At 40.3% G+C, this 12,466-nt stretch overlaps 1 protein-coding gene across 2 annotated transcripts in view; it reads left to right on the top strand.

The window, feature by feature from the left end:
* Positions 1-12,466, top strand: part of fstl4 (follistatin-like 4) — an 808,779-nt gene that overhangs the window by 729,208 nt on the left and 67,105 nt on the right. For both annotated transcript variants that reach the window (XM_051933466.1, XM_028812623.2), the window contains exon 8: positions 11,856-11,976. In XM_051933466.1, coding sequence (XP_051789426.1) covers positions 11,856-11,976 — 121 coding nt within the window. The remainder of the gene's footprint in view (positions 1-11,855; positions 11,977-12,466) is intronic.

The raw sequence follows: 12,466 nt of genomic DNA, 5'->3' as shown, positions 1-12,466 counted from the left end.
TTCATAATTACACTGTGTAATATTAAAGCACTGTTCCTCCAAAAGCACACAGTCCTTGAATGTTGTCGATTTTATTAGGAGATCTTTTCCTCATACTGTTGTGGAAATGAACACATTATCAGCTGTCTAAGTATAAAGGGTGTATTTATACTTGATTGAACATTTGAAGTGTTATTTGTTCTAATTCATTATTACAAGCAGTACTTGATAACACTTTGAAAGCTTTCTTATTGTTAGTTAAAAATTAAAGTGTAAAGCTTTCTCAATCACACAACCTTCTTTTCCCAAAGTCCTCAAATTTTGCATTTTGTTATTTTGATGTTGCTGAGCTGTACCTTCCGCAGTATAATTTGTTCCTCTGGCTTGATTGCACATTATAATGGCACTTCTTTTAGAAACGAGAAAATATGAGTTAAGCTCATTAAGTACACATTTTTGCCAAGTACTTAAGGAACCCGAAATGAAGACAATCAAAGGTTGGATTATAAAGGAGCAATAGTTTGCAGAGTGCGATGAATAATGTATTGCCTCCATTAAAAACCATTTGCAATGTTTTACTTGCTGTTTAATTAACAATCCTTCTGGAAATTAGATTTCTGAGTCGGCAACTCAAACAGGTTCAGAGTAGGACGGGTCCTGTCAAAGAGAGCTTAGCTGCTCCTTATGCTAACTCAGAAAAATGAAATACTTTGCTCAATGGAGTGCTGAAACTAAAAAAGGCCAGCGCCTTCCTTCAAGATTTGAAATGAATGGAGAGGTGTCTGTACAGTTCAAAAATGAAAACGTATCAACTAAAAGAACACACATTTAGTAAAAATTGAATCAATGTATGTTTATGTGTAATCTGATAATTACATTGACCCCCCCCCCCCCCCCCCCCCCCCCCAACCTTTACAGCAAAGGAGCTCTCTGTCAGCTGGGACTTGAAGACTTACTTGACTTGGAACTAAAAAACCTAGCAAGGTTTTTCATATAAGAGGAGACCCATTCAGTATATCACTTTAGTCTGGTTTAATTGTCTCAACTTCTCACTAGCACTAGCTGTGTAATAATAATAATAATAATAAAAATACATTTTATTTATACAAGGCGCCTTTCTGAGAACTCAAGGACACCGAACAAACAATAAATAAATAAATAAAAGACACAATGTAAACAACTTAAAACATCAGAAAATATAAAAAATAAAACCAAACAAAGCCACTGTAATTATAAAGAAAAAGCCATTTTAAACAGATGCGTTTTAAGTTTACATTTGAAGGATGAAAATGATTTATTATTTCTAAGCTCGGTAAGTAATGAATTCCAGAGCTTGGGAGCATAACGGCTGAATGCTGTGCTCCCCGTGGTGGTTAGACGGGTGAGAGGGACGGTCAGATGGATGGAGGAAGAGGATCTAAGTTTACGGGAGGGAATGGCAACATGGAGAAGGTTGGACAGATACTGTATAGAGAGGCAAGGTTATGAATGGCCTTAACTATTAATAGCAAAATTTTAAAATCAATTCGAGACTTAATCGGGAGCCAATGAAGGCGCTGCAAGACTGGAGTAATGTGATGAATAGATGTGGGTGTAAGCCCATTTGTAAAAAGCCCGGGGTCCTAGAAACTATTGAAATCATCAGGAAAAAAAAATTAAATGTAGAGATGTCAGGTAATTGAAAGGAACTACTCTGGGCATCTCTCTCCTAGGAGGATTTGTTTTGCCGACATGCTCGCATAGCTTGTGTATTAGTGGCAGGAGGAAAAGTAAAAGGGATACCGTTTTGTCAATGTGCTTGTCTCACTTGTGTATTAACGGCTAATTGAGTGTGTCTATTTTCAGAGGTTTCGTATTGCCGACGTGTTGACCTCACTTTTGTTATTAACAGCTAAGCTGTTTCCTCGATGGTGGAACCCTTACCCCGACTCCACCTATCACTTCTGGGCCGGACAGACAGACACACACACATCCACACGTAGACGTTTATATATAAGATAATATTATGTAACATTCTAAAACCCTTGCAGTTTGTACCTTTGATATCTTATGCATGCATTGATTAAACACATATTACGATAATGATAAAAATATAAAGTTGAGGTTTAAGTTTACTTAAAGTTCTCTTATTCCGCCCACATAAATCACATTAAGAAACTTTCTTACTTTCACCTCCGTAACATATCCCGTGTTCGCTCCTTCCTCTCCTTCTCTAACACTGAGAAACTTGTCCATGCTTTTATCACATCCCGCATCGATTATTGTAATTCCCTACTGGCAGGTGCCCCTTCTAATCTAATATCACAGCTCCAGCTTATTCAAAACTCAGCTTCAAGAGTCCTTACTCGAACCAGCAGCAGTGAGCACATCACACCCATCCTGCTCCGCCTTCACTGGCTCCCTGTGTCTTACAGGATTGAATATAAAATCCTACTAATAACCTACAAAGCCTTAAATAACCTCGCGCAAAACTACATCAGTGACCTTCTCCATCACTATGTGCCTGCCCGCCCACTAAGGTCCTCGGATTCTCACAATCTTGTTGTACCCCTCACTAATCTACACTCCATGGGTGACAGGGCCTTCAGCTGTATAGCGCCCAGACTCTGGAATGACCTACTGAAATTAATCAGGTCAGCTGACTCCATGAATTCTTTTAAAAAACAACTCAAAACTCGTCTGTTCAGGAAGGCTTTTAACTCTACTTGACTTTATCACCCTTCTCTCAGTTTACTTCTCTGTCAAGATGCTCATGTAACCTGTGTGTGTGTGTGCGAGACCATCAATTATGTTGTCTGTTAGGCTTTTTTATTTGTCTCTGAATTCACGGTCGTCATCTTCTTTATTTATTTATCTGGTTTGTACAATGCTATATACTGTATACGCTGCCATTCTCTCTTATATTCTGTAAGTGCCTTGAGCATGGGAAAGGCGCTATATAAATAAAATGTATTATTATTATTATTATTATTAGAACTTACTCCATTATAAGTATTTGCTGAGCTGCTTGGCTTGCCACATGACTGGCTAGAACCAGTAAAGAGTGGTGTAAAAGCACAAGGCAGGGCCTGTAAAACATTAACTTTAGGAGGATTTGAAAAGAAAGCTAGGACCTGGATGTGATTGGTCAAAGGGCTAGAGACCACTACAGGATAGGTGTCAACTCCAACTCTTTGACACTCTACTGAACTAAAAATACAGCAGGGAAGTGTGTAAAAGACATTAATACCAAGACAAATCGACAGTCTGGGTTCCACCCCAGTCATTACCGCCGAAGGCTCTGCCATAATGAATGAATAACCAGCTCATTGCATAATGCAAAAAGATGTTCCACCTGAACATTAAACATATTGGGTGTCTAGTGTTTGAGTTGAGGTGCTGCTATCCATCCAGGTTGTGTTTTGGGTCACATGTCACACCCAAATGTATTTACATTGCTTCAGATTTAAGCACATTTTAGAAATTAAAGACACGTGTGAACATGTGGACATCATCATGAGTGTATCCACTGCACTGTTTACTGCCTCTGAGTAAATTAAAAATACACAACACATGCAGTCAGTCTTCGGTTGGTCACTTGTTGACCACCATCAGTGAATGATATTGTGGTCTGAGACCAGGCTAATAGATAAACTAATAGAGGGTACATAGGGGATATGAAAGGTGTGGGGGGGGTCCCTCTGTGACAACACATGCATATTTTTGAAATCTCAGGCCGAGAGGCTGCAGTCTTTCGCACATATAGTAAAAAGTGAGGTGATGCATGTAGAGACTGGGCAGCAATAGCAGTCATTGAACAATCCAAGAAGAATTGTATTTTGCTGGTCGTGATACCATTCACAAATCCTGACTGACCGCAACACACTTGCAGTTTTGGCCAGAGCTGCAGCAATTGTAGCATTATTGAACATCCTCTACCTCTTTTGTCTTCTCTTAATAATATGTAACAAATACTATTTCACAAATGGCTTTTTCAATATCAGTAAAAGTGTAAAGCCCTACAACACAGTGTGGCTACCATATTGAAATAAATCCACAACAGTAGAAGGTGCTAGACTGCTAATTTGCATTTTGAAAGGGAAAATGCAATTGAATTTGTTTCTGTCTGCTAAGGAATCATTCAAAGTTTCTAGTGTAAATGCAATGTGTTTACAGCCAACAATCAGGATATAAGCACGTAATGTGAACAGGTTATTTACGGCATGTTTAATCACGTGGTTCAAATGGCAAAAGAGCTATCTTTGATGTAAGTAATCAGTCATTGATTGCTAATGATATCACTAGTTGGTACACAAGCCTACTCCTGATGCCCACTGTGGCATAAACAGTGTGAAAAAAGCACAAAGATACACAAAAAAAAGTTATATTTTATATATATTAACAACAGGTTCTTATTAATAAGGGAGAGTAATAATAGAGTAATACTGTAAGTAATAAGATAGTAGTCTATAAAAACTGAGTCCAGATTGCGACTGACTGTGGGAGGCAAGTGGTTGGCTTTATATGCGGGGAGTGGGAAGAGGAGGGTCCAACGGGACCAGGCGGAAGTGAGGTCAGTTGGAAAGCGTGGTCCAGATGCAGAAGTGGAAGCTGGCTGGTGTTTAGGCATTTTTTTCCTTCCTGTGATCTGCAGAGGTGGGAGGAGAGATATTTGTACACTTTGTCACCCTATGAGTCAGCTCTTTACTCTTAGTTGAGCCCCTTGACTGCCTCCCATGCACACGTGTGTGACAACAGGAACCCACCATAGAAAGTATATTCCGACAATAAACTAACATATAGTCTAGTAGGTAATGCTGCTGCCTCACAGTTTCACAGTGCCAGGTTTTAAATCCATGCAAATCCATTACCGGAGGTTTCCCACAGGGTACTTTTCCACTTTCCCACAGGATACTTTGCTCTTCATCCCAGAGAGTATTTTAGGTTAATGTACCTCATATGTGTGGCCTCCTTCACTTTCACTTCACCTGTGCTTCCATTCCCATCATTCTTTTGCCCACTGGAACTTTGTTCAGGGTTGTTCCTAGCTTGTAACCAGTGCTGTCAGGATAGGGATTAGCTGCCTGCAACCCAAAACTGGATGAGGAGGTCAGGAATTAGGTAGATGGTATGTAAATGTTTAAACATAGCCATGTAAGCAGTTTACCAAGGTTTTTTTAATATTCATGACTTAAAATTCTTCATTTTCATTTGAGAGAAATAAGAAATTCCTCTTTGTAGCACTTTGTATTTGACTGTCAAGGCTAATTAGATGATGGCACAAGAGACATGCTGCTGAGATACTTCCCAACAGTAGCAGAGGGAAGGGTCACATTTCTTAAATACAATGTGTTATTCTCTTAACTGAAGCTTAGAGACACTAATGCCCCAGAGACCTGCACTGCACTCATCAATGCCAATTTACTCCACCAGGGTGCCACTCACTCCTTTGGAGGTCTGCTGCACAGACTCAGGTATTATGGCAAGCCATTGCATTTCTCTGTTTACTTTCAGTCACTTGGGCACCTTGATAATCCAGCTGATTGACTCTCAGTGTGCCATTGCATATCAAACAGCTGTTAGCCTAGCAACACCAAACTTTGAACATGACCTTCATTTAAAAACTGCATCAGAGAGCAACTCATCAGAGTACTGCTGTCTGCACCGTGATGCCTTTAAGTACCGGTGTGGCAGCTGAGACATGAACCTTTCCTTTATATTCTGCTTTGGTGCAACCTATTCTTTGGACGTGGCTCTTCAACATGTTTCTGCTTTTGAAGCTTCTAAAAGTCCATATAATCATGACTTTTAACCTGATCAAATGCTCATTTTGTGTTCTGCCCTTTTCCAACAGTATCTATGATTGCCTTTTTATTCACTGTGTGGCCACGTGAAATTGACTAGGAGTGAAACAAAATGTTTAGTTTCCTATATGGCAACCCCATTTAATCACAAAAAAACAAACAAAATAAAAAAATATTTGGTTGCCTATATGGCAACCCTGTTTAATCACAAAAAAAAATGCCTGACAGAAGTCAGGTTGTTGGAACTTCAACAGACAAAAAGGCACATGCCAGGATGAGCTCTGTCTCCATTGAGGTTCAGGTTGAGAAATGAATGCCTCCTTCCAAGGCCCGCCCATTTTTATGGCATCTAGAGTGGAAAGGGCGGGACTTCTGTGGCCATTGTGGGTGGAGCTAGTTGTGCTCCCAAAGTGGTATTGTTTACCTTTTCAGAGCCTGGAAGGTGCTTAACAGGTGCACATGCATAACAACTGCTGTACACTCTTGGTCTTTACTGCACCATGTTTGTTCATTTCTATGTCTATGAATCTTAATGCATTGGTCAGTTCATTATCTAATCTGCTGAATCCATTTCAAGGTCACGTGGGCCAGAGCCTGTCCTGGAAGCACTGGGCACAAGGATGGAACCAACTCTGGACAGGATGCCAATCCACCACAGAGAACACTCCTACATAAACTCACTCATACCTGAATAAGTGAGATTCTCCAATCTGCCCAGTTTTTAATGCTTCTAAAGAAGACTTAGCAGTGATGCTTTTTATTGATATACAAGATGACCTGCCAGTAGACAGCAATGTGGGCAAGCAGCCCTAGTCTGTAAATCATTAAGCCGCTGCTATAGTCCAAGATTGTGGGATGTCCAATCTTGGCGAGCTTATTCAGTTTTTTCATGTCAAATTCATTTTCATCGTTAATTTAGGACATATCAATAAAGTGTCTCTTTAAAAAAATGGACATAGCCGTGCTACAGGACTAATCACAGAGAATATCTGCTTGATTTATTATTAGACTGCAATTTAGTATCTTTAAGGAAAGATTGAAGAAGTTGAATCTTTTTCTTTAAAACATGCTGTTAATACAGTACTGTATTACAAACCATAAAAGGAGTTTACCTTTTTGTTTCATCTATAACTTTACAGTCAGTTATTTTATAAGATTACGGGGTCAGAGATGAAAGTTTGCAAAAAGTACATTTTACCACCAATTTGGAAATAGATAGATAGATAGATAGATAGATAGATAGATAGATAGATAGATAGATAGATAGATAGATAGATAGATAGATAGATAGATAGATAGATAGATAGATAGATACTTTATTAATCCCAGGGGGAAATTCACATACTCCAGCAGCAAAAAATATTAAATTAAAGAGTAATAAAAAATGCAGGTCAAAAACAGACAATAACTTGAATAATGTTCAACGTTTACCCCCTCTGGTGGAATTGAAGAGTTGCATAGTTTGGGGGAGGAATGATCTTCTCAGTCTGTCAGTGGAGCAGGACAGTGACAGCGGTCTGTGGCTGAAACTGCTCCTCTGTCTGGAGATGACACTGTTTAATGGATGTAGTGGATTCTCCATAATTGATAGGAGCCTGCTGAGTGCCCGTTGCTCTGCTACGGATGTCAAACCGTCCAGCTCTATGCCAACAATAGAGCCTGCCTTCCTCACCGGTTTGTCCAGGCGTGAGGCATCCTTCTTCTTAATGCTGCCTCCCCAGCACACCACTGCATAGAAGAGGGCACTCGCCACAACCATCTGATAGAACATCTGCAGCATCTTACTGCAGATGTTGAAGGATGCCAGTCTTCTAAGGAAGTATAGGCGGCTCTGTCCTTTCTTGCACAGAGAATCAGTATTGGCAGTCCAGTCCAATTTATCGTCCAGCTGCACTCCCAGGTATTTATAGGTCTGTACCCTCTGCACACAGTCACCTCTGATGATCACGGGGTCCATGAGGGGTCTGGGCCTCCTAAAATCCACCACCAGTTCCTTGGTTTTGCTGGTGTTCAGTTGTAGGTGGTTTAAGTCGCACCATTTAACAAAGTCCTTGATGAGGTTTCTATACTCCTCCTCCTGCCCACTCCTGATGCAGCCCACGATAGCGTTGTCGTCAGCATACTTTTGCATGTGGCAGGACTCCGAGTTATATTGGAAGTCCGATGTATATAGGCTGAACAGGACCGGAGAAAGTACAGTCCCCTGCGGCGCTCCTGTGTTGCTAACCACAATGTCAGATCTGCAATTCCCGAGACGCACATACTGAGGTCTGTTTGTAAGATAGTCCACGATCCATGCCACCAGGAAATGTTCTTTTTCAGAGAGAAGATGGAGCTAGTGACATTGATGATCTTTGGTCACTTTGTAGCACTTATTTTTCATCTTATCTGGTTTTACAAATGTGTTGTTGTTTATTGTCAGCACTCGTTTATGTTCCCTTGGAGGAGAGTTGTGTTTCTTTTGGGTCAAGCTTTGTGTTCCCAGTCACTTTCCTGTTGCTGAGGTCCACTTGTGAATGTGTCAAGTGATGACATGTCTGATGCCTCTGTTATTTAAGATTGAAAAGTAAGGGTAATGCCTCAATAAGGAGTTTAGTTCAAAAATGCTAGATATACATTTTAGCCAAGCTGAGAAAAATCACCTTTTTTGATCTGATGGAGATCAGATAAGATACAGTTTATAAATTTGTTACATCTGTTGTGGACAACTGGGGCACGTACATCCTCCCTAACCCAACACAGACAGGCAGAGACACAAGTTCAATAGAGCACATGTTTTATTCTTATTCTTTATTCAATGTTAAGAGTGGTGTACACAGTGGTCAGTGCTAGGGTCGCTGCTATTTTTAATATATATAAATGATTATAGGAATATAAGTAACAAGCTGGTTAAATTTGCAGATGATACCACAATAGGTGGATTGGCAGATAATCTGGAATCCGTTATATCATTACAGAAGGACCTGGACAGCATACATTTGTGGCAGATGAAATTTAATGCCAGTAAATGTAAAGTATGACACATAGGAAGTAAAAATGTTAGGTTTGAATATAGGATGGGCAGTTGGAAAATCGAGAGTACAACTTATGAGAAGGATTTAGGAGTCATAGTGGACTCTATGCTATCAACTTCCAAAAAGTGTTCAGAAGCCATTTAGAAGGCAAACTGAATGTCAGGTTATATAGCACCCTGATGTGTGGAGTACAAGTCTACAAGGTTCTGCTCAAGCTTTTTAACACACTGGCTAGGCCTCATTTGGAGTACTGTGAGCAGTTTTAGTCTCCAGGCTACAAAAAGGACATAACAGCACTAGAAAAGGTCTGGAGAAAAGCGACTAGGCTGATTCCGGGGCAGCAGGAGTTGAATTATGAGGAATGATTAAACTGAGCCTTTTCAGTTTAAGCAAAAAAAAATTAAGAGGAGACATGATTGAAATATTTAAAATTATGAAGGGAATTAGTACAGTGGATAGAGATTGTGACTTTAAAATGAGTTAATCAAGAACATGGGGATATAGCTGGAAACTTGTTAAGGGCAAGTTTCACACAAACATTAGGAAGTTTTTCTTTACACAAAGAACAATAGACATTTGGAATATGCTACCAAGTAGTGTGGTTGACAGTAAGACTTTAGGGACTTTCAAAACTCGACTTGATGTTTTTTTGGAAGAATTAAGTGGATAGGACTGGTGAGCTTTGTTGGGCTGAATGGCCTGCTCTCATATAGATTGTCCTAATGTTTTTCAGTGGTGAAGCATTTTCTGTTGTTCCCCATTTCACAGTACAGTCCAGCCCAATAGCCTTTCCTGTTTCTTCTCTCTATTCATTTGCCTCCACTCCTCCTCCCGCAAGCTTTGTCCCTCTTCCTTCCAACTCTGGCTCCCTGAATGGAGTGAGGCGGCTCCTTTTAAGCTGGTCCTGGGAGTGTTCCAGGTGGCTCATTAATCAGACCTGGACTCACTCCTAGATGTGGTGAAAACTCAATGTAGGGCTCTACAGCTCCCCCTGGCACCCCCATGGAACCCAACTGGGCTGTCCCGAACTCCAACTCTCAGCGTGCCCTGTGGTATTCCATGGTGCCACAGCCACCTAGGAGGTCTGCCCTCTAGCATCCCGGGGAATGCAGTGCCCTGCTGAAGCTTTCTCCCCCAGTCCTTCCATTCAGCTCGTGTCCTAGCTGGGTAATGGCCATGGCCACCCGTCACACTATATAGAAATGTTTCAAAAGTTCAAAATGTTTTTTGCTGATGACATTGTGTTGTGCAGCACCAGAAAGAGTAAGTGGAGAGGAAGTTGGAAGAATGGAGAAGAGCTTTAGGTGAAAGAGGATTGAAGATAAATAGGAAGAAGACAGAATATATGTGGTTTAATGGTGATCAGGATTCAGAAGTCAGCCTGCAGCAAGAGCTACTGAAAAGAATGGATACATCTAAATATGGTAACTCAGCATGTAGAATTAGATGTAGAGATAACTCTCAGAGAGCAGTGTGGATGAAACAAGAAAGTATCAGGAGTATTTTTGTGATCAAAGAATTAAGGTGAAGATTAAAGATAAGACAGTAGCAAGACCAGCAATGATGTAAGGAGCTGATACAGGAGGAGTAAAGAGAGTGAAGGAGAAGAAGTTGAATGTGTCAGAAATGAGAATGTTGAGATGAATCTGTGGAGTTACAAAAAAGAACAGAGTAAGAAATGAGACAATCAGAGGTACAACAAAAGTGGGAGAGATATCTAAAAAGGTGCAGAAAGTAGTATGGGCATGTGATGAGGAAAGACAATAGATATGTGGGCAAAAGAGTGATGGGAATGGAAGTACGGGGAAGAGAAAATGAGGAAGGCTAAAGTGGAGGTGGATGGATAAAGTACAAGGAAGGAAAGAGTTTGACTGAGGAGGTAGTGCAGAACCGGTATGTATGGAGAAGGCTGATGAGGAACATCAACCCCACATAGAAGGTGGAAAAATAAAAGGAAGAAGAAGAAGATGATGATGATGAAGAAGAAGAAGAAGCCCTTTCAAATCTAAATCTGAACAAAATCCATTTTTCAGGAAAAATATTTTTGATAACTTTTTTTCCACAAAACACTACTGTTCAGTGCCTGTAAAAGGTATTCACCTCCTTGGAAGTTTACACTTTTTATTTTTATACAATATTGAATGACAATGGACTTTAATTTACCCTTTTGGCACTGACCAGCAGAAATAGACCATGTAATGTCAAACTGAAAACAGATTCCCACAGAGTGTTCTAAATCAGCGGTCCCTGGAGGGCCGCAGTGGCTTCAGGTTTTCATTCAAAAGAAGTTAATTAGCAGCAAAAACAGGTCACTAATTAAGAAAAGGGTTAGAATGAAAACCTGCTGCCACTGTGGCCCTCCAGGACCAGACTTGGAGACCCCTTCTCTAAATTAATGACAAATGTCAAACACAAAACAGTTGATCACCTACATATTTACCTCTTCAAGTTAGTATTTAGTAGATCCACCTTTGACAGCCATTGATTCAGTGTATGCACAGGTCTTTCTCTCTCTGTCAGCTTGGCACATCTGGACACTGCCATTGTCCACCATTCTTCTTTACAAAACTGCTCAAGCTCTGCCAGGTTGCATGGGGATTGTGAGTGAACAGCCTTTGTCAAGTCCAGACCTAAGTTCTCAATTGGATTGATTGGATTCTAGCTCAGCCATTCCAGGAGATTATCACTGTTGGTTTTTAAGTCATTTCTGTTTAGCTTTGGGTTGTTGTTTCGCTGGGAATCAAATTTTCCCTCAAGTCATTGGTTCCTTGCAGACTGCATCGGGTTTTCTTCAGGGACTGCCTATATTTAGCTGCATTCATTTTACCCTCACGAGCCTTCTGGGGACTACTTCAGAGAAGCATCCACACAATATGTTGCTGCAACCAACATGCATCACGGAGGGGATGGTGTGTTTTTAATAACATGCAGTGTTTAAACATGCCATTTAGTCTGATGTCCAAATATCAAAACATTGTCGGATAGTGCTACAAGACAACCTCATTGGCATTCATTAGAAAATGCTTGAGTATACATAATTATTTTTTTTGTTTTCCCAATTGTGTCTTTCTCAAATTAGGACTTCGGAGATGATGGCTCACTCTACATCACTAAGGTGACAACTATTCACATGGGTAATTACACCTGCCACGCTTATGGCTATGAAGATCTGTACCAGACTCACATCCTGCAGGTGAATGGTTAGTAAATGGTCTATATGACAGTTCTAATTAAATTGTAATTTACTCTTTCTTAATTGTTTTTGATTCAGCATTCAAGCATAGTACATCCAGAAGCAAGGCCGCTTTTAAATTTCTCTTAAGGAATAAATTATTGTTACGATGCTTCTTTATCCAAACTCCATGCTTCCTCTTGGTAATCCAAATGTCTGCACTGTGTGCCTCCTTATAGCTTTTAGTAAGTGCTATGTGAGTCCATGCAGAAAGATGGTACACAATAAAGCAACAGCCGAGAAGCGTATGCTGTGATATATTTGATTTGTTCTTAGGCAGTCTTACTCCAGCTACTTTACATAGCTAATGGCAAAGAAAACTACAGCAGACAGCAAAGACTTAGCAAAGCACACTGCTTAGGAACATGATTTGCATAATAGTGGAGACTACCAAGATAATTTTTGCTCCCAGTGGAGACCTTGCAAAACACAATGTGTATTAAATCAATGAGAACTAT

Source organism: Erpetoichthys calabaricus, chromosome 11 (genome assembly GCF_900747795.2).
Source record: "Erpetoichthys calabaricus chromosome 11, fErpCal1.3, whole genome shotgun sequence".
Taxonomy (NCBI): domain Eukaryota; kingdom Metazoa; phylum Chordata; class Cladistia; order Polypteriformes; family Polypteridae; genus Erpetoichthys; species Erpetoichthys calabaricus.
The sequence above is the reverse complement of the archived record's forward strand: the minus strand, read 5'-3'. Positions and strand labels throughout refer to the sequence as shown.